The sequence below is a fragment of the Cyprinus carpio genome, chromosome A2, assembly GCF_018340385.1.
Source record: "Cyprinus carpio isolate SPL01 chromosome A2, ASM1834038v1, whole genome shotgun sequence".
Lineage (NCBI taxonomy): Eukaryota > Metazoa > Chordata > Actinopteri > Cypriniformes > Cyprinidae > Cyprinus > Cyprinus carpio.
This window is the reverse complement of record NC_056573.1, coordinates 16,516,477-16,543,460: the sequence shown is the minus strand read 5'-3', so window position 1 is coordinate 16,543,460 and position 26,984 is coordinate 16,516,477. Positions and strand designations below refer to the sequence as shown.

General features: G+C 42.6%; 1 protein-coding gene across 1 annotated transcript; it reads left to right on the top strand.

Moving 5' to 3' along the window:
• The first annotated feature begins 431 nt into the window (after nt 1-431).
• On the top strand, nt 432-26,574 carry LOC109058479 (protein patched homolog 1-like). Its single transcript, XM_042775877.1, has 22 exons — nt 432-1,106; nt 2,595-2,787; nt 10,577-10,766; nt 10,864-10,933; nt 11,100-11,191; nt 13,532-13,727; nt 13,826-13,947; nt 14,645-14,792; nt 16,121-16,252; nt 16,361-16,516; nt 16,601-16,693; nt 16,811-16,936; nt 17,648-17,766; nt 17,866-18,611; nt 19,527-19,669; nt 19,767-19,947; nt 20,055-20,335; nt 21,411-21,548; nt 21,644-21,786; nt 25,254-25,644; nt 25,738-26,245; nt 26,380-26,574. Exons 1-22 carry the CDS (start codon nt 954-956, stop codon nt 26,412-26,414), a joined length of 4,356 nt encoding a protein of 1,451 aa, XP_042631811.1. The 5' UTR covers nt 432-953; the 3' UTR covers nt 26,415-26,574.
• Nucleotides 26,575-26,984: the final 410 nt, after the last annotated feature.

The following is a 26,984-nucleotide window of genomic DNA, read 5'->3' as shown; positions in this document are numbered from 1 at the left end:
AATTGAAAGTGCAAAGTCCTGAGTGAATCTTATAGCACGCAAGGAAAATGTGGAATTTAATTTGGCATTAATTGTTTTGTTTGGCAAGCTCAGCAAAGGACATATATTTTCTTTTTTTTTTCTTTTATTCTATCCTATCCATTTGGTTGTTTACAAAATCATGAAATCAGTTTATTATTGTATAGTTATTGTTGTTGTATTTTATATTTTATTCATAAATACTTTTATGTTTTTCGTAATTTAATATTATTTTATTGCCTTTATTAATTTTTTATGAGGCCAGAGCAGATTAATTTGTAAAGTCTCCCTCTGCACCCGACTGTCAGCATAAAAGAAATGTGTGGCTGGAGTATCAATAGATGGCCTGTGTGATAGCGTGTTAAAATACGAGCTGAGGCTATTGGGAATGTGCAGAGCGGAGCAGCAGTGCAGTGAAACAGCTCCTCTAGCACTTCCCCCTCCCGGCGCTGATGTGAGGGGCTGCCTGCCTGCCTGGGTGGTCTCTCTCTCCCTCTACTTTGGTGAGCTGTTGCTTAGCAGCTAATAATAGGAGATGTTTGCAAAGTAATTTGCCTCTTCCTCGGCCAATGAGAACCAGAGCACTTTTCCATCAAACCACCCTTTTCAGGGTTTGCAAAGGGGCTACCTTTCCAAATGTTACTGCAACAGGATCAGAGGTAGACTGGCGGAATCCGCTCGCCACTTTCTTCTGCTTTAAAACACGCTATAGCTGGACGAATGAAGACCGAAGGATCTATACGGACTCGAGCACATAATGTTGGGATGGAGTTGGAAGATTTTGGCTCAAGGAAAGACTAGAGAATATTTCTTAAAGTTGAACCCGGTGGACGCGCGTGTCGCGAATCTTGGATTATTATTATTATCGCCTCTGCCTAACGCGCCGCGTTTGCCTTTAACTTTCTTCAGCGCTTCTTCTGCCTCCCGTTTGGACTATGGCCTCGGATCCCAGAGACCCGGGACCGGCTGGTGGTGTTTTTGGAGGTTTACCCCCAAGTTACACACGCTCTCCGCCGCCTGTGAACTCTGATCTCCGGAGGAGACCCAGTTACTGCTATGCCGCGTTTGCCTTAAAACAAATTTCCAAGGTGACAAACGCTTTTCCGGTGGAAAATATATACACAAACTACGTTGTTGTTCTTCGTGTACGTGGTGTAATATATTTCAGGGAACCAGGGTACTTTTAAAGCTTTTCTTTAGCCTAGTTTTAGAAGTGTTGGAGGGAATTTACTCTCTTTTTTTAAGATAGTGAGAAGGAACTGATCAACAGGCTACATATGCATCTGAAATCGGTTCAGAGGAGAGTAGACGACGCTAAATATGAGTGCGGACAGCGACTTCTATGAATGAAAGCCGAGTCTTCATTCATTTAGCTCTTCTGTCCGCGCGTTTTCAGGCTTTTTCGCGTTTAATTCGTCCCTAATGCGCCTCAGTGTTCAGTCTGGTTGTTCTAGATACAATATAGCGTGTTTGTTTGACAATGCGCGCGTCCTGCTGAGGAATTCACTGATTGAGTTTGATCTGACAAAGCATCAGTGAAGCGCATGAACGCTTGGCTATGTGTCAAAACTCCCATGAGTGAAACCAAAACATGTCCAGTTATACTGCAGCTAGGACTCCCAGTTAAAGGAAACTTGTGCGGTAGTTGCAAAGCCTGAGTACACGAATCTACATTTTTGATCAAATTGCTTATAAACGTGTTTGCTTTTCTGTTACAGCCTGCCAGAAATGCTTACAAATTCACTTTCCGTGTAACATGCTGCTGTGTGATAACAAGAACCAAGTATCTTGAAACTGTTATAGTTTATTGCAAGGCATGTTTGACAGCTTTTAGTTGAGGTTGCATGATCCCACGTGTTTTAACATTCTACGTTTTAAGGCTAAAGCTTTTAAGGAGCTTTTATATAGTTGTAATGTTGTACAATAGATTGTCAACACTCATAATTTGAATAAACCATCTTCTTTAATAAAGAGATGAGCAGCAAATCCAGACCAGATGAGAAACATCAGGCCTGTGAGATGTTTGGAGAAAGTCCTTTAATACTCTAAGCAGTTTAAACCCACTAAAATTGAAAACAAATTCTTTGAACTTTTTAGAACTTTGATTTATGGCAGAGAAAACTTCAAATTAGGTACAACTGACAAAAAAATAAATATCGCAACAATTTAAATGGATGGAGATGAAGATATAACAAAATAAAAACATTTTAACAGACCTATGAAGTTGTCTATCTCATGCCAAGTTACCACAAATGAAATTAGTTCGTTAATTTTAGTGTTTATTATAGGTTATGTTAGATTAATAAGCAAACTGAATTCTGAATTTGTCTCAGTGGTATTTGTACTGAATCTTAAAATAATTAACAGAGTTTTTGTAGCCAAATCTCTTAAACATTCTTTACTCATTTAGTGTCTTATTTAGAAATGTCTTAAAAAAATAAAAATAACCTGACTAGTAAATGTTGATTCATGTGTTGTCAGGACAGTTCACTATCCTGGCAGGGCACCGTGTGTTACAACTGATCTGAAATAGCATCACTGTACATGTGAATAAGCGTTCCTCTCTTGTGTCTCAGGGGAAAGCTGTGGGACAGAAAGCGCCACTGTGGATTCGGGCGACGTTCCAGGCTTTTCTCTTTTCACTGGGCTGTCACATCCAGCGACACTGTGGAAAAGTCCTTTTCATTGGACTCCTTGTGTTCGGAGCCCTGTCTGTTGGTTTGCGGGTCGCTGCCATTGAAACGGACATTGAGAAACTATGGGTGGAAGGTGAGTCCAAGCTTTCATGTTTTGCTTCTGCGCTGAGTGGTTTTATTTCTGGGGCTGAATGGTGAGGAGCTCTGAAGGAACAAGTTATTTGTGAACTGTATGCTGTGACATCACTTTACATAGGGTCAGAATAGACCTCTCAATTTTAGGACTCTCTCCCAAACAAGCTGACTTAACTAAGCTTAGCTAACTTAACTGATTAAAAAATGTGATTGTGGTGCAGTTGTTGGGCGATACAGACCCAGACCTTGTGTGGGCTTCTGATATGAAGCCTCAGGATCTTTGAGCGGACATAGACCGTGGCCTTTGGAATTCCATATCTCCTGTCATGCACACGTAGCATTCTTTTTCCTAGCGCATGCAAGCCTTCTCTTGTTCTCTCCCCGTCAGCCTATATTGTTTGCGGTGGGTGCTACGCATGATGTTTTTCTTTTTCTCCCTTTCCTGTTTGACGTCCTTTCCGTGCACCTCACTTATCTGTGCATTTTCAGGCAGCTTTATTTGGTTTTCACACTGCCAAATTCCTTCTAAGCCCCCTAGGCTTTCGCCACACTGCTGATCCCCTGCACAGATGGGCTGTGTGTGAATCGTTAGCCATCTTTGAGGTGCTGACCCTCCCCCTCATGCTCGCTGTGTGGTCCTTCACTATTCTTGGATTCCATTCAACAATAAAGGCACCCCCTTTGCCAAAAAAAAAAAAAAGTGAATACAGCTGAAGTTTACCCACCTGTTTCACACTCACACACACAACGTGCACACGCTCATGCACAAGCGCATCAAATGCTGTTATTTTACACTTTTTTTGGTTTGACTTGAAAATAAAACATGTTGTTCATGGTAGCTTAGCATTGGTTTGATTCAGAAAAATTGTGGGACCTTTTATACATAACTGTATATGCTTTTTCACAATATCATTGTCAAAAAATATGCTTTCTGACTTGCTGAAAAGCATATTTTTGTCTATAATATTGAAGCAAGTTTATAATTACTTATGAAATTTTCAGATCTGTAAAGGAGGTGATATATGAACAGATGCTCTGTGGTGGGAACGTTAGCTGGAGTTAAGCAAAGGGAGTTGTCAGTGAAATTTGTGTTTTAATGTAAAGCAGGCATAAAGCATGGGGCTCCTGCAGTGAAACGCCAAAGTGCTGAAAAGGAACGCTGTGCCTTTAAGAGGCAGTGCCTGTGTTTCTAAAGTTTCTGCCTGCCTTGTTTCCCCCAATAGCCCATTGACAAAGCTGCTCTGGGCTGAATGGGGAATAAGTGGTATGGTAACAAGGAGAGGTTAGTTCTCACACACAGGCACACACATTCACTTCTGCACACATACACATAAAAAGTCACAGAGACAAACAAAAGAGTTTTATAATGGGTCTTGTGATTGGGAATTGTATTTAAGAAGGCCCTTGGTGCTGTTAGCGATTACTAAATAGTTGCATATATCAAGAGTGCTTTCCAGTGACTTGGCATAGACCTGTTACATTTTAAACGTGGTAACCTTTTTGTCACAAAAATTTAAATCTGTTGTGTGTGGGGGAGCTATAAAGAATAGCAAAACAGTGAGGGCCTGTGGATCTCACACTTGCCCAGCTGTGCATTTTTGAGCATATGCTTCATCATTACCCCTGAGGCGATGACTTCAACTGTCCCTCCTTGCTCTAGCCCCTACCCAATTGACACCTAGGCCACCAAGTGTCCATGTCCTCAGGGACCACCCGGGCCACACATAATTACTTCCGCCTTCCATCAAATGATATGTGAAAAGCAGCAACCTGGTGTTTAGATGCCTTGTAAAAACAAACCAACAATTTAGTAATCCAGTTCAGGCACCCTGTTAGTTATACTGTGTATTTTGAGTGTTGTGCCACAAAAACCTTTTATAAACAGTAGGAGCCATTGAAGAAGTCAGAATGTAGAGATATTTATCCAACCTGGCTTAAAATTAATCACAATGAAAGTTGTATGTTAGTGAATTTATGTATGGTTTAATATAATTATTTTCTCTCTGTGACCAAGATATGGTTTATTGTTTGAAATTCTAGATTCTAGAGAGTGAAGAAATTATAGTTTTCTTTAGTCTTAGTTAAGACTTAAGTGTTAGTTCACCCAAAAAATTACATTGTCATTTATTCACCCTTGAGTCATTTCAAACATCTTTCTTTCTTCTATTTTTTGAAGAACGTTTTGTTGTTGTTTTTTTGTCCATACAATGAAAGTCAGTGACTCATTTCATTGCATAGACACAGTTGAAACATTCTTTAAAATATCTTATTTTGTGTTCCACTTATAAATGTAAGTCATACAGCTTTAAAACAACACAAGGGTAAATAAATGATGGCAAAATTTGGCTGATCTATCCCATTAAGTCATGGGTTACTTCTTTGGAAAGTGTGATTTTTATCTTACATTGTGAGGCAGGAGAAAGAGGCGATAAAATGAAATGTAGTCTGATGGTTAAGGGGCTTGTGAGCGGAGAAACATTCTAGCATCTACACCCTTAAATTACTCTGGATTTCATGCTTGCTCCTTATGTGCAATGTCAGATTGCAGAGGGGAATTTGTTTGGAGAATTAAGAGAGGGGGAGAAAAGATTGAGAAAGTTGTGTTTTCAAAGAAGCTCAAGTTATTTCATCTGGTTTCTGACACCAAACCGAGCAGTGCCACATCTTGTTTTAATTGTGTGGATTTTAATATTTGATTGAGGTTTTTTAGAGTGAAGGACGAGGAAAGATTTGTCAGTGACAAGTTGCCTGTCGGTGTGGGGCCAAAGAGCAGACTTTGATATGTGATTATATGCTTGAGTAATGCTGGCCTCCCAAAAGGATTGTTGGCATTTTACGGTCATTGCAAAAATGTGTGCCGGGCTAAACAAACGGCAAACTTTTTAAAACAGATGGACATGTTTATGTAGTCATATACAGTCGTAACTTAATTTTTCTCATCCGTTTTGACACGATTTTGGTGTGTTTGACAGACGTGTACACACAGACAAGCTGTACAAACATTACTCAAATGTGTGCAGGGATATCTGGGTAGCAGGAGCACTGGAGTTGTATTAAGCCACAAAGCAGCAGAAGAGAGGAATAAAGAACATATAGACATTGCATGAATGACCTTGTCCACATGCATGTAGACTGAGGGAACCAGCAAAGAGCCCAGGATTTACACAGACACGTGGACCTTTCAGTTTTAGGAGCAGTTATCTAAACAAAAAAGAAATGCAAGGCAAATGCAATAATTCATTAGAAAATACACAGTCTTCCAGTCCTGGTGCCGGATTTGAGAGAAAGAAAGCTCTATGAAGCATTATTGGAGGTGAATGGCAAGCCGCAGTACCCCAGCTACATAAATAAACTCTAACTGGTGAGACTTAGACCTCACCAGTAGAAAGTACAAACAAGGCCAGAGTCAACCTGGGTCAGTTGAAAATGTTTACTTCAACCCCCCCGTTTCCACCCCCAACCCCACACAGGCCGGCCTTCCAGCCCCCATTACTCAAGAAAAGCCATATGAACAGAATGCATCCCTTCTCAAAGTTTAGCAACTTTCTTCCCCAAATCAGAGCGTTGCCAATTAAGGCTTCACTCAGGGTTTTCATTCTCTTATCCTAATCAGTTTGTTTGGCATTGCACTTGTTGTTGGTTGCGCGCATGATGCAGTTCCAGAGGTTGTCAGTGCAGCAACAGAACATGTTTCATATCTAGGGTGTAAAGGCATCCCATTGACGTTGGTGGCACGATCAGAGGCAAATTGTGGTCTAACTCCATGGCAGATGTGCTAGGGTACACCTTTCTGTTTATATTCTTAAGCTAATGTTACTAGAACAACGCCAGCGGAGGCAGTAGGAGCCCAGACCCCCAAGAAGCTGCCCGTCTTGCTGCCCGATTCAGACAGTATTTCTTACATTCAGTCCAATGAGGGTCATTCTCTTTGGAAAAGAAAAAAAACAGAAACTGGTCACTTTTTTGGATAAAAAGTCTCCTTTTTGTCCTTCTCAACAGTTTGTCCTTTTGGTTAGGGTAAAAAACATTTTCTTAGTACGTGGTGGAAAAGAAATCGTTTCTGGGCTCAATAAATTCATTTCCAGTTTGAATGAAACCAGCAACGTGGAAAAATTTTGCCTTTCACGATGGGATGAATGTATGTTTCAACCACACATTAAGCTGCATTAGCAGCCAGTGGAGTGCCTAATGTGGGTATTTTTCACAGCAGCCAACACTAGGGCTGATTAGCATAATTAGTACAGGGAAGGCTATACATATGGAAATGGCCAGGACCTAAATGCCAGAACCGGTGGAAATTTATGTCAATGCTGACAGAAGTATCAGGTCTGAATAGGTGCTAGCTCAAGCATAGTTTTAGCCATCTTGATTTGATTTTAATTATTTTATTTTTTTTACCTGCCATCTGGTGAGTTACAGTGTGTTTAGTTTTATCATCAAGGCTGAAAGTTACCTCAGAACTGTACATGAGGGCATGCATGTGTGCGTATGCATTTCACACACACAGATAAGCTATGTTGCCAGCCCTTCCTCCCTCTCGCATTGTTTTATCCACTGCAAAATATCCAGGTCCAGTTGCTTTTGTGGTAAGTTTCTCTATTTTTTTTCTGTTTGTTGGGAAACAACTGAAAGTGACTGAAAATGAGGGTGACAAAGACCTGCATTGAGTCTCTTGGTGGCCTTGAGTTAGCACTCATAGAGGCAGAGGTGGAGCAGTCTCCATCTGCCACTGTATTCGGGTGAGATGGGGTGGTTCTCTCAGTCATGGTCAAGCCATTGAGACTCCTTGTGATTGAGCGTTGCAGTGAAGCTGAAATGTTTAAAAAGATTTGCACTTGAGCCAAATCTATCCCTGTCTACATAATGTGTCTGGAAAGAAGAGGAAGAAAAAATCAAACAAAGAACTTGGACTTGACGGACCCAAGGAAAAAGAGCTGGACCAGCTTGTTTTGTTCTTAGTGGTTTCATATACTAATGTGTGTGGGAGAAAAAGGGAAACAGAACAAGAGTGTGAAAGCGTGTATGGGAGAGTGTGTGCGTGGGCACGCACTGGCACCCGACTGTGTATCTGTGCTCTTGGGTTTACTTGGGTGGTGAAAACAGGTAAAAATGTCTCTTTCAGCACTCTTCCTTGTGGGACTTCCTCCAGAACAGCGTGAGTCCTTTCAGAAGCCTCTTAATCCCTCTAATCTGGCCCACAACACTTTGAAGGTGGCCTGTCCTAATGGAGAAAGCACTAGGTTTCAGACCTTGCTGCTCATTGCTACTGCGCCACATGCAAATCTTCAAATCGTAGAAAGTAAAGGCATCTTTTTCCGTAATCTTTAAATTAGGTTAATTTAGCATGACCTTTGTTGTAATTAATTCTTAGTATATAACATCACTATTATGCAATTTTTCATTCAAACCACATTTTATTGCTCCCTTTATGTATCAGTGTATCAATATTGTAAACATAACTTCTGGTCAGTCTGAGCATGCAGTTGTGGGTGATATGTTGAGGAGCACTGGATAGGCAGAGCCAGGGTGGACATGAGTGAGATTGGAGCTGACAGGGTCCACTGGCAGGGTGACACTGGGGAGCAGGGGGCTTCTTCTTCATAGTTAATTACATGTCACTTTCCATACTGCCCACTGGGAGGGAACCCCTCACACCAGCTCATTTTGCTGGTCTGCTCCTGGGTGGGACCTTGAGACAAGCTTGCTGAAACTTGCTATGCTACCATTGTGTTCCAGCCAGTGAGGGCAGACTGTAGATTAGCTTCAGCTTTTATCATTTTATGTGCTAGAGAGTATTTACAGTCACAAAACTATCTAATCTGTGAAACACTTGAGGCTGGTTTTCTTTCTGGCTATGTTGGGGAACACTGGCCAGACCCTCCTCGTGGATAATTGGCCCGTGATGGTGATGTCACCCCCAAGGCTGTGAAAAATGAAGGACAACAAAGGAAGGATGGTCTCTGCTTGGGAGAGAGTAAACTCTGTATGGCAGTATTGCTGGATTGATATCACAGAACACCTTTAGGCTGCCCTCATTTTGGTGTCTGTTGAGTTTTTTTTTAAACAAAAGCTTTCATAATCATAAACCCCTCAACACTTTTCCAGTCCCAGGAACTCAAAGAAAAGATTAGTGCTTTGAAAACCCCCCTAGGCCTCTGTGTTTGACAGTTCCAGCTGTTCAAATCTCAAATGTACATCCTAGATTACTCTTGTGCATCACACTCCCTTTTCCCCACTTCTGTGTTGTTTTTCTGGCTGTGAAAGTATTTGCGTGCCTGTCTCTTTAAGTGTACGGCAGCAGCGAGCCGAGAGAACATAGGAAAGCTCCCATCTGGAGGGTGGCTGAGTAGAGCGGTGGCTGAGCGGCGGGGCCCACTCGGGCCTCTAGCTGGGTGGTCCAGATGGGAGGAACCAGACACAAATAGCTATAATTTACTTCAGGAGCCCCTGTGATTACAGGCCCAAGGATTGGAGCTCAATTCCTGCAGATGCCTGAATGCATTAAATATGAACATGCTGTCTGTAGATCGACACGCATACATGTTTGCATTTTGCAGATGGAAACGGTCTTCAGATTTAGCCCGCCACATTTTTTGAAGTAATGTGTTTACATAACCTGCATGTCAGATAACTGACATGAATGGAACTAGGAGGTCGAATGTTTGCATGCATCATATTGTAAGCTTCAGGGCAAATCACATGGCATTTATATTTGTGGTGCAATTTCTTTGTTTCTCTTCAGCTTTTTCTTTCATTAAACAAAACCTTTAATGTGTGTTAAAAGATTGTTCTTAAAAGATCTCTAAGCCACTTACAAAGCTGTGGGCTACCCCTGACAAGAACAGTACCCCTCTCTCTTTCTCTATGTATTTCTCTCTTTCTGTTTCTCTATGTCTCTTTCTCTCCCACTACCTCTCTCAATTAACTGAGGCAGGCAGCGAGATGTGCCGGGGAGAAAAAGTGGCTCGGTGGGCTCAGCCAGCCACTGGAGGCTTGTCATCATGTATTGGGATGTGGAGGGGCAGACGGGCAGGCTCTGATCTGGGCCGGTGCGTTTCATGTGCATTTGGCATGGCCGCAGATACCCCGCGTTCTCTTTTCACCACTGCCTCTGTTAATTAGGGGGCTGGACTACGGAGTTTCCTCTGCACTCTTTGATGCTTTCATCCCGACTCAACATACCACATGAACAGCATTTCTGTCTCTGCTCTTCTGCCTTGCTCCCGCCTTCCATTTACTGCTCACATACTGGATCAGGCATGGTGACCTATAGATCAAGACCCAACGTTTTGAGCAACCTTCCTATCAGGAACCACAGTCTGTGCTAAGCAGTGAGGAGTAAGGCTGGGAAAGAGTTTTTCAGTGTTTATCCATCAGTTTTTAGCCAGCCACATTGGAGAATTTCTGGAGGATTTTGTGTAAAGGCCTGTTTTTAGCCTTGTGTGAAAGTGTGGGCCATGTCATAAGGAGTATTTTCAATCTTAAGTGTGCTAAAGACACACATGTGATCCACACATCTGTTTCTGGAGTTAGTTGAAATATACACAGGGGAATGAGCACTGTAGAGTGTTTAATTTGGGTTTAATTATGACATTAACCTCTCACTGAGGATCATGTTGTTGTTGTTTTTGGAAATAATTGTTGCAGTGTGACAATTAACATAAAACTATATTGTTCCTCTGATTTGTTTTTATCCATAGTCAAAAGGAATAAAAACATCATGAGCTTAAAGGTGTCTCCTTTCTGAATGTTTGAAAATAATAAACCGTGTTGTCTCTCTGTCTCAGCTGGCAGTCGGGTGAGCAAGGAGCTACGTTACACAAAAGAGAAGCAGGGAGAGGAGTCAGTGTTCACCTCACAAATGCTCATACAGATACCCAAACAGGAAGGAACCAATATTCTTACCCAGGAGGCTTTGCTACTCCACCTGGAAGCTGCTTTGTCAGCCAGCAAAGTTCAAGTGTCTCTTTATGGAAAGTGAGTACAACCCCCAGCAGGATTAAAAGGAATTTCAAACACTTATAAACATGAGGGCCAGTATTTTAATGTGAGGTTGTACAATTTCTATCCACAGATCTTGGGATCTTAATAAAATTTGCTTCAAATCCGGAGTCCCAATTATAGAAAATGTCATGATTGAGAGGGTAAGCATGTTTTTATTATGCAATTTTTGGCTTGCTTCATAATAATTTACTGTTTGCTTAGTGCTTCAGACAGCTATTATTCAGTGTTTATTCAACTTAACTTGCTATTTTTTGTCCTGTGCAATGAAATCTGCCTTACCGAAGATTATACTCAATTTCTTTGCAGATGATTGACAAGCTTTTCCCCTGTATGATTGTGACTCCTCTGGACTGCTTTTGGGAAGGCTCCAAGATGCAGGGAGGCTCTGCCTATTTACCGTAAGCATTCTGCTTATTCTTAATCAATATATAACCAAATATCTCTAATTAAGTCATGTATAGCTTCACCGGACTATTATAAACATATCTAAACTCAAGAGACCTTAATTAACCATGAAACGAGGGACTGTGCCTGAACTGTAACTCTGAAATTTTTGACCACCCTCCTTGATTTAACACACGCTCCTATAACAATTGGGCTTTACCTTCAACCAAAATGGCATTGGCTGCGACAATTTCTGACATCAAGCCCCTAGCAAAAGCTCTATTTAGTCTGTTGATAAGCTGAAGCCTGGTTCCGTCGTCAGTGTGGCTTGAGCTGTCAACAGTGTGGTGAGGGGGCTTTACAGGACAATTTCTAATCCTGCACCCAATCCCCCAGCCTGAAGAAGCCCTTACGGAAAGGGAGCAGTGAGAGAGAGATGACTGCTACTGGGTGGGAAGGAGGGAAGGGTGGGGGGCAGGGGAGCCTTTGGGTCAGACAATGGTAAGCATTCTTTCAGTTTACGAGTGAGTGTCCATCAGTAAGGGGGCCCTGGAGGGGGCCCGGCTTTGTCAGCACTGGGTAACACTGTGCATTCTCATGGTAATCGCCCAGGCTTGGAGCTGTAAGTTGTCCAACAAATAAAATGGGCATTATTCAAGTCGTGGGCCCAGAGAGAGAAAGAGGGAGGAAAAATAGGGTGAAATTAACTATGGATGTTAAACATTGTAGTTTACACTTCCACCCAAAACATCTCTTTAATATTTTGTTGGTGAAAAATGTAGTCATATTGTATTCTATGTCATGAAGGACAAAATTGGTTCATTCAAAATCATTCAGTTGACTGAAACTGATTCTGTATGTTCTCATAGAGACTGTTTTCACTTTCATCAGCCCAAATACCACGGTTTTCCGAGAAACATGAGTGGCCTTTAAAAATTGTTACGTATTGTCTTGTTTTCTCTATTTGGATATGTATGAAGTGGGCCTGCGTTAGCCACTGAGGCTAATGTCCTCTCAGACTTCCGCTTCAGTTCAGCTGTTTTTTTTTCCATCTAAAGGGAACAGAGCGAGAGAGAGACAGAGAGAAAGGGAGGGAGAGAGTGAGTGAGGGAGAAAAAACTTGAGGGAACAAAGAGCAGCAATCTATGGAAAAACAAAAGGGCCCAGGCCGGTTCACTCAAGCAAAAAATAGGAGATAAAGGAGACTCTCTTTGCAAGCAGGAGCAAAGGCGCTTGGTATGTGGGAATGGGAGAGGACCAGCTTTATTTGAAGCTGCTCTTCATGAGTTATTAGAGTGAGATTGGGCCTGGAGTTAGGACACTATTCACTTTTATTCTTCTTTACCCACAAATACTCATCACAGTGAAAGGCCCCTCTCTCACACGGGGTTCTATGGCATTTTTACTTGGGATGTTTTAGCTACATATTTGTTGGTCGGGAAAGTTTTGATAATGATAATTAAATAATGTCAAAAGTTTGCAATTTTCAGGTTATCAGTGTTTCTCAGAATCACCCTGCTGAAGTCTTCTCTTGTAAATCAGAACATTAAAAAGAATCCAACTGTAACTCTACTACACGTAGAGAATTAGTCTTTGGCACATCAATAATCAACAGTCCACTCTCTCAATACCATTGACAGAGCTTTCTGTGCCACCGCTCCTATCCTGTGGAATGCCCTCCCTGAACATCTGAGGGCCCCACAAAGGACTGATATTTTTAAAAAGGGTCTTAAAACATACCTTTTAAAAAAAAAAACTTTTAATGTTTACATTTCTTTTAAACCTTTAATGTTAAAATCATTGTTTAGTTTAAATTGCCTTGTTTTATTATGCCTTACTGTAGCACTTTGAGTTTTTTTAAAAAAATGTAAAGTGCTTTATAAATAAAATTCATTATTATTATTATAATACCCACAGAGTTAGAGAAGATAGATTAAAACCTGCAGGCTAAGGGTTTGAGAACACTAGGCTCAAAGCAACATTCAAGACGACACAGCCCTTTTCAGCATTCCCACTGCCCGCCTTCATCCTTATCAAGATGTTTTAGAGGCAGAGGTAATCGTTATGACTCGATGCACAAAGTTAAGAGACAGCAGCCTGTAGACCGCCGGCACATTATGCCCCTCCGTGTAACAGGATAATAAACGCTACTTTATGCAGCATCTGTAGTCTGCCACCACCACCAGGGAGGGACTGGTGCCGACAGGCTCAGAGAAGCAGCAGCAGGGAAGGGAAAAAGGGTTTGCTTAGAAAAAGCATGCTATCTTTTGAAAAAGTCATAGAATTGACACATTTAGTCTGCTAACTTAATTAAAATGTCTCAGTTTTGTTGTTTTTTGTGTTTCCTGTCACAGGGGCATGCCTGACATTCAGTGGATGAATCTGGACCCCCTCAAGCTAATGGAGGAGTTGAGCCAGTTTACATCTCTAGAGAGCTTCCGAGAGATGCTAGATAAGGCTCAAGTGGGCCATGCCTATATGAACCGGCCATGCTTGGATCCCAATGACACAGACTGCCCTCACAGTGCCCCTAATAAGGACCCACGGCAGGTGAGCACAGTGTTGTAATGCAAATGACAATGTTTTATCAATAGGAGTCTGTAGATTTTACACGTTTGCATTAAATGTGTGGTCTGTGTGTTATTTAGGTGCCCGACATTGCTGCTGAACTTCAGGGTGGTTGCCATGGTTTCTCCAAGAAGTTCATGCACTGGCAGGAGGAGTTGATCCTGGGTGAAAGAGTAAAGGACTCCCAGAATGCCTTGCAGAGGTGAGAAAGAGGGGGAAAGAAAGAAGGGTAGGCAAGAGGAGGGGGTATGTGGGTGGGCCTCTCATATGAGGCCCTGACAAGAGAGAAAGTAAGAGAGAACACCAGAAAGAGACAGAGATGGAGAGAGGGAGGAATCTTTCTGACTCCTAATAACCTCACACATCCAAGGAATTCCTTACATGAAGAGGGATCAGTTTCCACCTCTGACCCCAGTATAGGAAAGACCAATTAAACATGATGGACAGCCACATAACCTATGAACAGATCTGAAATGCAGAGCGGAGACAAATGAAAACACATTGAACAGAAAAAAAAGAACATATGATACAAAGTAAACAAATTGTGGGTAAGCTAAAAGCAAGAGCAAAAGTATTTTGACACCTGTAATTTAATCTCATATGTGTGTATTTTCAATGAGGAAGTTTTTTCAATGAGGAAGTTTAATCTGCAATAAATTAAAGTCTCTGCAAAGAGTGGTATATTGGCCTTTTGCCTAGTTTTTGAGCATTGTTCTAATCTCAGTGGAAGTGTTAGAGTGATTTATAAAGCCTGAGATGGACGACACGCATCATTCCAGCCTTTATTATTATGTCTCCCTTATAACGTCTCCTTATTATCACTTTGCAACACAGTGGTGTCTGTACACGCATGTTTGTACGTTCAGATCTCACTCAGCCCTCTGTATTTTCCGGTATAGTGCGGAGGCCCTTCAGACCATGTTCCTCCTCATGAGTCCCAAACAGCTCTATGAGCACTTTAAAGGCGACTATGAGATCCATGATATCAACTGGAACGAGGACAAGGCCACTGCCATCTTGGAGTCCTGGCAGAGGAAGTTCGTTGAGGTAATTTCCTCTTTCATAATATACCCACACATCCCTTTGTGAGGTCTGAATGGTTTCACTGTGGAGGGTGCCCAGCTAGGGTGGAAAGGTAAAAAGAGCACAGGAGGTCACAAGTGGTGCAAGAGCGTTGTTTTCCTTAGACCAGAGGATGGCAACGTCTGCCTGAATTCCATCAATCCTCAGCTGCCTAGTAAACGGAGTCCTCCTAGGAGGCCACTGACAGACTCCCGGTTATATGAAAAAGCTGTTTTTGTGATAACTGACACCCAGCATGTTCACTGAAAGAGAGAGAGAGAAGGCAATGTGGGTATGTTTGCACGAAATCTGCAAATTAGCACTCCAGTAAAGTCACGTCACGTGTATTTATATGGCACTTTGTTGCTTAAAAGCAAGCAGCTTTGTAGTATCAAACATGAAAAACAGTGTCTGTGCCAGTGCTTTCATCAGAAGAACAACTTCATTTTCTACTATAAAGCGGATCTCCAGTGTGTTCATGTTTTCTCCCATGGAGATCTTACCTCAACGGGCTCAAGAGATGAAATGATCCAGAGAAGTGTTCCATGTAAAGGAAGGCGGAGCCTCAGCACACACCTACCTATTATGTAATTGCCACTGAACAGTGGTAGTATGAAGGTGTTTTGCAGAGAGTTTACTTTGGCGAACCATTTAGAACTCCCAAAACGAACTTCGTTTTGGTCTGATTTTGTTCGAAATGACATCACATCAGTTTGTTCCATTTCGACTGAAGTATATTTACAGAGAGAGAAGAGCCTCCAGTAATGTCTACTGCCTCAGAAAAGAGAGCAAGAGCAAGGGAAGTGGAGTCAGGGGAGCTTGGGGCATAGTGCACTGTAAAAACAGTGCAGAGGTATTCCTTTCTCCTTAAGGTTGTTGGACATTCATAGTGCTGATGGAGTAGCCTGAGAGACCATGTGATCTCATCTGATCCATCTGACCTCTGCCCTATGGCATCTGTGCTCATTATTTCTTTCTTGTCAAACTTCATAAGGTCTCGTACTATCTTGTTTGTATGTTATTAGGATTAAATATGAGGTGGATGAGGGTATGGCCCACAGAAGAATGAATGTTTGTGTGGCTTGTCAGAAAAGTAATTCAAGATTTACTCTGTTCTGCAATGAGTGCACAAGTTCATTTAAAACACACAACGCTAGGTTAAGCAACATTGCTCATGACTAAATTTATTGAATTGCAGCCAGTCACAAGCCTCTTTGATTTGACCCATGGATACATGCTCTTTCCAATCCAAATACTGAAAATCATGTAGTTGGATTCTCTGTATTAATGTTTAAAACTGTGATTGTTTCTAGGTTGTCCATGGGAGCATTCCTCAGAACTCTTCCTCCAATGTTTACGCCTTCTCTACCACCACTCTTAATGACATCATGAAGTCTTTCTCTGACGTCAGTGTAATCAGGGTGGCAGGTGGTTATCTTCTCATGGTAAGACATCCATTACCGTGGCAACTCGAGTTAAGGCTAATGGAAATGTTATGAGTGTGTCTCCATATGTGTGGAGCTATTCCCTTACATGTGTCTCTCTATGCACAGCTGGCATACGCATGCGTGACCATGCTGCGCTGGGACTGTGCTAAGTCTCAGGGTGCTGTAGGGCTGGCAGGAGTGCTTCTAGTTGCTCTATCTGTGGCTGCAGGACTTGGACTGTGCTCATTGCTGGGGTTGTCCTTTAATGCCGCCACCACACAGGTAAGTAGTAAACACCTAAACGTCTTATATTCACACTCAGATTCAGGGCTTGGCTGTAACTCAGAGCTGTGCGTTTCTCCACAGGTGCTGCCATTCCTGGCCCTGGGCATTGGAGTTGATGACATGTTTTTGCTGGCTCATTCCTTCACTGAGACCAGATCCAACATCCCGTTCAAGGCACGTATCTCATGAAGATGCTTTGGATCCTGACTTCTAGGGAATTAAAATGTTGCTTAGGCTTTCTGTTGTGATTTCTGAAGATCACAGCTCATTCTTTGCCATATCTCTCCATAGGAGAGGACAGGTGACTGCCTTAGAAGAACCGGCACCAGTGTGGCTCTCACCTCCATCAACAACATGATTGCTTTTTTCATGGCTGCCCTAGTGCCTATTCCTGCTCTCCGGGCCTTCTCACTTCAGGTATGAGTGTGTATTTTGTGTGTGAGTACATGTCATAAACTATGGCACCCTGTGATGCCCATTCAGGAAGACTGGCAGGAGCTTTGACTATCTGAAAAGGGCAGCGACAGGTGGCTTTAAAAAAACGAGCAGTCAATGTTCATTCAAAGTGAGGATGGCCTTTGTTGTTTCTTTTTCTTGCATTCTCTCCCTCTCTTTATTTTATGGTCAAAACCCCTCATCCAACTAAAGTAACAGCCTGGTTTTCAGGTGGGGAGGGGATAACAAGAGAGAGAGAGGTAATGAGATGAGTGAATATATCAGTATATCACCCAGCCATCAGACTGTGCTTCTCTGATCTCCCCAGGCTAACCCTGGGTGGTCTGCACTGTAATGATACAGAATATGATGTCTGTCTGAGGCTGGTGGAGTTGGTGGGGGGTGGGGGTTCTGCTCAGACTCGCTGTGACCTTGGGAGTCCCCTTTCCTTGGATTGTTGACTATTTGTGGAGTGATGGGGGAAGGGGTTGCTAGTTGATTTAGGGTGCATATTTTACTTTCTGGGATTCAATCCGAGGCACTAAAACAGCGAGGGATCTTGAATGCAGAGTGTTTTTTCTCAAGTTCAGACAGCAGCTGTGGAGTTGGGTGGCAGCGTATAACCCATGAACGAAAAGACTTGGCCTTTATCCTGAAGTCTCTCTTTCTCTTTTCTCTTGCCCTTTATTTCAGGCAGCTATTGTGGTGGTCTTTAACTTTGCCATGGTTCTGTTGATCTTCCCTGCCATTCTGAGCTTGGATCTGCACAGGCGTGAGGACAAAAGACTGGACATCCTGTGCTGTTTCTACAGGTAGCTAAGATGCACTGCCCTTACTTAATATCAGCCCTTTTATTATGCCAAAGCCTTTTGGTACTTAACATGTGGATTTATATGTTTCTTTTCTTCCAGTCCCTGTTCCTCTCGGGTGATCCAGATCCAGCCTCAGGAGTTCTCAGATGCTAACGACAACCACCAGCACGCTCCTGCCACTCCCACCTATACTGGCTCCACTATAACCACCAGCACCCACATCACCACTACTGTGCAGGCATTCACCCAGTGTGATGCAGCTGGTCAGCATATTGTAACCATTCTGCCACCCACTTCCCAGATCTCCACCAGTCCTCCATCCATGGTCCTATCCACACCCACTCCCACTCCCACCACTGACCCCTATAGCTCCCAGTTGTTCACCACCTCCAGCTCCACCCGAGACCTTCTAGCCCAGGTAGAGGAGCCCAAAGAGGGCCGCGAGTGTGTGCCTCTGCCCTTCTTTCGCTGGAATCTGTCAAACTTTGCACGGGAAAAGTATGCCCCTCTGTTGCTGAAGCCTGAAACTAAGACTGTGGTGGTCGTCGTTTTTGTGGCTCTTCTAAGCCTCAGCCTCTATGGTACCACAATGGTTCATGATGGACTCTACTTGACTGATATTGTCCCCAGAGACACAAAGGAGTATGACTTTATCACTGCCCAGTTTAAATACTTCTCCTTCTATAACATGTACCTGGTTACCATGGATGGCTTTGACTATGCCCATTCTCAAAGACAGCTTCTACAGCTTCACAATGCCTTCAACTCTGTAAAATATGTAGTTAAGGACAGCAATCACAAGCTTCCCAGAATGTGGCTGCACTACTTCCAGGATTGGCTCAAAGGTAAGTTCACAATAAGTTAATTTTCATTAGCGGTGATTGCTAAGGCTACAGCTTTTACTACTATGACTATTTTTTTGAAAAGCCTAACTCTAAGTCTGAAAATTCAGCCCATAACTTGTCTTGCACCATTGTGTTGTTTATAGATAAGGATTTATAAGTATCTACAAAATATTAGTAAATATGAAACATAGCTATGGTGAAAAATGCCACATAAACTATCATTTTCAGCTGTGCTCATTCATTGTGTGGGAAAAGCTCTTTACTCTAAAGGTGAGAGATAGAGGTCAATGAAAGTTCACTTTTGTCATCTGCATTTGTGTTCCACCATCCTGGGCATAGTGAGGATTATGGGAGGGTCAGGGGTTATCTCAGAGAGTTTGTGACCTCTTTGCTCACTTTGGTGTGTATTGAGAGCTTTACTGTGAGGTGAATCCACTATAACTCAAACCCAGCGAGTTAAAAAGAAGCTATTTATTTTGAAAGGCTGTGGAAACTGGAGGTGGTTAAAAGACTCTCTCTTTCTCCCTTATGCTATTTCCTTTTCTTGTGAGGAGATCTCTGTAATTACAGAATGGTTGTGGAAACTGTTTTTCAGCTGTTGCCAGACTTTGTTATTTGGAGAGCACGAAAGGGTTTCTCTGGTTAGTTTATTCAGCCCACACACATTTATTCAGCACCAGGCAGAAAGATGGAGGACCCAGCAAGGTGTGGGGGGGGTGCTTTTTGGTTTATACGCCAGTTTGTGTGTGTGTGGTTTGGCATTAAATCTGACCCAAGTTTTTGCCCCCTTCTCTAAGGGAGGAGCGATTTTAACAATCCTCTGTCATAGCTTACTGAATTGTGTAAAGAAAAGTAGGAAGGTTTGAACAGCTTTCTCACAGTAGGTCTAATTGTAAACATTCATACTCCATGTAGGTCTGCAGGCTACATTTGATGCTGACTGGGAAGCTGGCAGAATCACCTATGACAGCTATCGCAATGGCACAGAGGATGGAGCGCTGGCATACAAGCTTCTCATACAAACCGGCTCTAAAAAAGACCCTTTCAACTACAGCCAGGTGTGTGGTCAACTATTGGACCATTCTTTTTAAAAACTCCTCCAAAACTTTGTGTTAATCCCAAAACTTACATTTATACATTTCGTTTCTTTTAAAGCTCACATCTCGTCGCCTGGTGGATGAGGATGGTCTGATTCCACCAGAGGTATTTTACATCTACCTGACAGTATGGGTCAGTAATGATCCACTAGGCTATGCTGCCTCCCAAGCCAACTTTTACCCCCATCCTCGGGAGTGGATCAATGATAAGTACGACACCACTGGGGAGAACCTTCGCAGTAAGTAAACCAAAGACAATGACATTAGCAAGGTGATCAAAGTCATATTTATGGATGCATGTTTCAAAAGTGTGTTCATGTCTAAGAGCAATACTTCTCTCTTTCAGTCCCTGCAGCAGAGCCTCTAGAGTTCGCTCAGTTTCCTTTCTACCTAAATGGCCTCAGACAAGCCTCAGACTTCATTGAAGCTATTGAGAGTGTGCGCACAATCTGCGAGGAATTTATGCGTCAGGGAATCCAGAACTATCCCAACGGCTACCCCTTTATGTTTTGGGAACAGTACATTGGTCTGCGCCACTGGTTCTTGCTGTCCATCAGCGTAGTGCTTGCCTGCACCTTTCTGGTGTGTGCCATCCTCCTGCTTAACCCTTGGACTGCAGGCGTCATTGTAAGTCTGCCATCCTCTCAGCCTAATCCATTTCTAACTCCCTTTTTTTTCTAGCCTCTTCCCCTATTCTCTTATTTCTCTTGCTACCCCTGATCCCCTCAACACAGCTCAATAACTTTGCCACCAGGGCAGTTTTCTGCGGAGGGCCTTGGCGGGTTGTCTAGAGGGTGCTGTTTGCATACACACATATACACACACATAAGTACTCTCCCCCTCATCACTTTTGTCATTCAAATGGGTGCAGCAAGACTTTTAAAGAAGAAATGCAAAGCTCTCCTCAAGGCTTTTACCTCCAACTGCCTTTGTCCAGAAATTTGGGGACAGGATGGATCTGCCCAGTCACGACCTTGGCCTGTTAAACCCATCCATCAGGGACTGAGTGTAGTGGGGGTAGTGGGTGGGTGAGTTATTTCAGGGGCTAGGAGGCATTTCACACATGCTGGTGGGGTCCTCAGCTCAACATGGAGAAGCAAGGAAACTAGAAGTGGCAATTGGCCTTGGCTGTAATATGTCAGACTCATGTATGTGTAAATGCCTATGCCATTTATTTAAATGATAATGTAAACAGTTTAGTGCACTGGTTTTATTTATTTATTTATTTTTTGACTGAAAACTGTCTCTGTCCTCTTCAGTTTCACAGCCTATATGTGGCCGCAGTAAAATGGGGTTTATCATCTCCAATTTAAGCATGACCAAATTGGAACCCCTGCCAACATCAAAGGTTTTCAGGGCAAAGATTTAACCAAGTGCCCCATTTAATTTATAGAAAAACAGTTTCTCCTGAAAGCACTGAGGACTACACTGCACCAGGAAAGAGAGAGTGTAGAATGGTCCTTATGCTCTTTTATCATATTATGTCACTCATTTCCCTAGCCCTGAAATAGAGGAGACACGGGGAGGGGCCAGGAAATAGCCATTATGTAATCTGATACTCAGGGCAGATGACAGTGAAATATAGAGGATATTGGTCCAGTGAGGCCCATTTCTGCATTGTAATTCATATAGTGCTATTTCCATATACATAGTTCATTGTGATGTAACCACTAACATGCTAATCTTTTCTTCTACTCGACAGGTTTTTATTTTGGCCATGATGACAGTGGAACTTTTTGGCATCATGGGCCTAATTGGTATCAAACTGAGTGCCATTCCTGTTGTCATCCTTATAGCCTCCGTTGGTATTGGGGTGGAGTTTACTGTGCACATTGCACTGGTAAGAACATCTTGCACAGTAATTCATCAGTATTTGTATTTCTGCCAATAAAATCGAATAGACCAGTTTCATTCTCTCTATTTTCCACATTGTAGGGTTTCCTGACTGCCATTGGGGACAGGAACACTCGTGCAGCCGTGGCTATGGAGCATATGTTCGCTCCTGTGATTGACGGTGCCATCTCTACTTTGCTGGGAGTGCTCATGCTTGCTGGCTCAGAGTTTGACTTCATCATGAGGTGAGTGATTGACAGTTCTCCAGGTGGGTCTCTGAGGTCGGCCTGTATGCTGGCTTTCAAATTGGTGGTGGTCCTTAGACAGAAAGACAGTTGTCCATGTGGCTGTAGGGTACAGGTGGTAACGTTTGCCTCCCTATCACCTGGTGTTGTCAGTCTGGATTTTAACTCCCCTTAGACCACCACAGCACTCTTACAAACATCCTTGAGCTGCTTGAATGCACAACAAATGGAGGAAACATCAAGGGTGTGCAGCAGCTGCTTGTAAACATGTAAATATACAACCCACTGCACTCTGACTCAACATGCACACACTTGCTCACAGTTTCTCCCATCTTGATTGTGGGAAGGATATCAACTGTCCAGTCATTTGGTTGTGAACTCCCTCTAGCCACCGCATTTGGGCAGCTTTTCTGCCTGGTTTAATGCCTGGTTCACAGAAAGCAAAAATGCCAAAAAGCATTTTTTTTAAAATCTGGATATAGCTCTGCTGAAAACAAACCACAACCTTGAGATCTGCCTCAAACAGACCCATGACATAAATAATGGCTTCGTTAGAGGATCCAGTAAAACATAGCTGCATGTTGAAAATTACAAATATGCCTCTTGATAATTTTTCAAGCACTCACTTTTTGCACCAAAGAATAATTTGGGAATGGGAAAGAGCAGTGTGGTTTGGGTCTCCAGGAAACTGCAGGGGGTAGTTATAGCAGATTGCTTAAGGACAGTGGTAAAGCTGAAGGAAAGATTGGGGGTTGGGGTTTGGAGCAAACCATTTGGTACAAGCAGTGTGCCAGCACTGGGGCATTCATGGTGGGAGGTCCTGTTTAGATGCGGAGAGAAAGAGAGAGAGAGGTCTGGGCCTCTAGCTGGGGAGTAGCATAAATACATTGCTGTAAACATCTCCTGGCTGTGGGACACTGAATAAACAGGAGAACAAGCTCAGCAGCCCCTCTTAGAATGAGCCACCCTTTCCAACCCATGACTTGGAATGGAAAAGATTACAGTTTATATAAACAACAGAATTCCTAACACTAGGTCTACTCTGGAGGTCTAACCCAGGCGGGACCCATGGATGGTTTAGTCTTTTTTCCTTTTTTTCTTTTCTTTTCTTTTTTTATTTTTTACTCCTTAAATAAATCACGCTCCACTTTCGGAATGTTGACTTAGTAAAATAAACAAGCGCCCTTTTTCCAATCTTTTCATGTATACAGGACCGTCAGATAGAATGAGTACTTTTAACTAACAAAAGGTGGACGTAAGCGCAGCCAGAGATGGCTGGCTGCTTTGTCTGATTTTTTTCCCCATTGTTAAACAGCCTTCATGTTTTCACTGAACATTACAAACTGTGTTGAAAGGATGATTGTGCCTTTCTTGAACTCCTATCAAAGTGATTCTTCTAACTGTTTTTATCCATCGCTGTGGAAAGAGATGACTGAGAAAGAAAATGGTTCACACTTAAGCTGTCTGATACATCTATGTTAATGAAACAGACATGAGAGAAGTTGGAGGCAGGAGTGGAGGAAATGAATGCAGGCTTGCTTCTCTCCATCTGAGAAAACCATAGCATAGCTCAGTCTCTGCTTTAAATGTGGCATATAATTCTGACCAGAGTCTCCTGACCAGAGTGCTGTTTTTTACGCACAGACCCCGACAGGCCACCTTGGAAATTTGGGTTTTAGATGTCAATTTAAATATTACCTCTCCCTGACTGTGCATAATGACTGAAAATATGTAATTATAGTCTTTAAAACCAGAGGTTCTGTGATACAGTACAGGTCTTGGTTCCTCAGGGAGCTGTGATAGAGACAAAACCAAAATAGATCCAAAATGTAGGTTCAGTGGTGCGATGACCGTCAGACCTGTAATCTTTTTAACAGGGTTTTTTGATTCATGTGTTTGATGGTTCTCAGAGAGCCAAAGTAAACACATGGCCTCATTGGAGGAGACAGGTCAATGGACAGCAGTTTCCACTGTACGTCTGGAATGCTCCAAGCAGATATGCCAAAGATGAACTTTTCCCCATCTTTCTTTCTTTCTTAAACCCAAGGTTTTTGTAAATGTGACTGAAGCAAAAATGGTCAGAGGGTGGGAGGTTAAAAGAACATTCCAAACTTTTTTTTTCCAGATTCTGTTCCTCTTTTTCTTACCTCAAGAAGTCTGAACCACAGCTGAATTGTCTCTTTTTAGTGTAACCATTTAACTGGAGTGCTCTCTAATTTTCTCATGCACTGTCTTTCTTGTGGTGAATCAGAGCCCTCCCTCAGTGCTCTGAGCTGAAGCACAGAGGCACAGACACCCTCACAGCCCTGCAGCCTATTAGTGAGCACTACATGTTAACACGCAAGCCAGTATACAGAGTGAAATTACTATAGCTCTTCTCAGCCTTATATCTCTAGCTTTTACTGCTAAAACTCACCCATGAGCTAAATACTGGGAAACCTCATTCACCACCCTCTCCCTTGGCCCCTTCATTCAAACATACGTTTTCGGCGCTGCTTCCAACCTTAAGCAACTCTGCACCACTTCACTGCTCCACCAGACTCGCAAGCGCCTGTGCCAACCAGACCTCCATGTTCTTGGCTCTGGAGGTGGAGGGTGGTGTTTCCTGCTAGTCTTCAGCACTGGATTGAGGTTCCTGCTTTAGTCACCCCCACTGAGAAAATAGCTAGTCTTAGTCTTAATCAGAATGGTTTCAGAGAGATTAATAAGTGAGATATTTGACGGAAACAAATTTCTTTTGCACACAGAATACTTGTTGACTAAAAACTGTTGTTGATGGATTCTAGGGTCAGTTTTACAGGTTTTTAGCAAATAAGAGTTTATTGCACATGAATCAAATACCTTTCAGTAGATCTTAACATTAGTGTTGTGTGATTAGATCTTGATCCAGTATTTCTGTTGAGGACCAGGTGGAGGGAGAGAGAGTAGGAGGTAGAAAGCAAAGGTCTGGCCTGGCCTGCTCAGCATAAACATAAAGGTGGCATGCCCTGGCCAGGGTGAAATAAGATCTCAATAAGAAGGGGAATTAAGTTTCTGAGGAGAAAATTACATTTACAGCAGTGGCAGCTTTTAGGAGAGAGGGAGGGAATAAAGCAGAGGGAGAAAAGCCATGGAGAGGGGTGAGTGTTTCTGATGCATAGAATCTGTTCACTAATGTAAACACATCTCCTCAGGAAGTGGCAGGGCAGTGGTGATAGATGAGGGCTCCCAGAGGGAGAGAGAGCTAGTACTCGTTACGAAGATGGAACCCAGGAATTTCTCTCCAGCTTTGTTAGGTCACCAGGAGAGAGGAATCAGGGAGAGGAAATGTAGGGAAAGAAATTATGGATAAGAGGGGAAGCAACATCATACAGGAACTCATCTCCTAGATGATGACCCTATTGTCTCATATCTTGGTTCAACATGCTGTGGATGTTTGGTGGTTCCTTTAACTTTAATATTCTCTTCATTTGTGTTTTTGCCTGCAGATACTTCTTTGCAGTGTTGGCCATACTGACATTGTTGGGGATCCTTAATGGTTTGGTGCTACTTCCGGTACTTCTTTCGCTCATGGGCCCCCCAGCTGAGGTCATACCCACTAACAATGCCAGTCATTTGCAAAGTCCCTCTCCTGAGCCCATGCCTCCTCCTATGAACCACCACGGGTATTACGCTGGGCACATCCCCAAGGGACCACATCAGGCATTCTCAGAGAATTCTGATTCCGAATACTATTCTGAAACTACAACCACCTCTGGCATCGGCGAGGAGGAGTACAAGTACTGTGACAGGAGCGCATACATCACGTCTCCAGCTCAATCTCCAACCTCTCATATCCTGCTTGAAGCCAGCAAGAATCCCAGTTTCCCTAAGCTCACAGTAAGTCGACCTGACAGAAAAAATGAAGAACTGCTTGCCATTGTACCTCTTGAGCACTTTTACAATGTGTTTGTGCTTGTTTTTGCCTCCAAGGTGGTGAAACCTTTTAATGAAAACAGCTCTAAAGGACAGAACAGTGAGTCCAAGCAAAATGCCGTCAACTCGGTCAGTTCACAGATCACACGGTGGGACAACAAACATGAGTATCAAGGGCAGAGGCGACAACATTTACCTAGCGACAGGACCCACTGTCCTCGAAGGACTACTCAGTGTGGCCTAGGGCCACAACCAGGGAGAGGGCAGCAGCAAAACAGGACTACAGCCCCAGCCCACAGCCCTGGGGCGTTGCAGCATCCTAACAATGCAATCACCATGGTTACAGCAACAGCTTCTGTGACAGTGGCAGTGCACCCCAGTTTGCCGGGGTCATACCAGGATTACATGCACGAAGAGTTTGAGGATAACGAGTCAGACTCTTTTGACAACTCTAAGAGGATTTCTCAAACGTATGGGAAATCTACACATTATAAGAGGGACTCTTTGGAACTTCAAGATCTGGAATCCACAAAGAAAAACCAGCATCAAGCTAACCAGGCCCTAGGTAAAGACTCTGATCTTCTCATAGCTTTCAAATTTCAAATCCTAATACTAGACATGATTTAGTTTATATTATGAAAAAGCAGACAGTTGTCCATATTGGTCATAACAATGTTCTATCTTTTGCATGTGTTACAGGTGGTGCATGGGTCCAAGCAGCCAAAGATTGTTAGACTGCTCCCAGCCCCTACATCCCTTTGTCTGGAATCTCTGGCTGTTTAGGGAAGTTCCCAACCCCAGCCTGGTGTCTTTTATCTCTTTGAACTGTACATAGACCTCACACAGACAAGAGGATTTATTTTAAAATTATTAAAAAGGTCTTCTTAGACAAATTATATATATATATATATATATATATATATATATATATATATATATATATATATATATATATATATATATATATATATATATATATATATATTTTAATACTAAAAAGAGGGAAACTATTTTAAAATGTGCTGTATAACTTGTGTATTCTCTTGTGTAAAAGTAAGATGTATAAGAGGATTTGGAGGCCTTGTTCCCTCCATTGTATAGATTATAAAATGTGCTATATGTAAAAATAAGTGAAATGATATTAGGTTATTGAAAAGCAAGGTCAGTGTTCTTTTTTTTTTTTTTTTTTTTTTGCTGCTACACTTCAAATTTAAGATGATGTATCTTGAAAATATGCAGTACCCCTTTCCCCAACATAAGCCAATATTTAACTTAATATTAACAAGTTCTTATCTGCAGCCAAT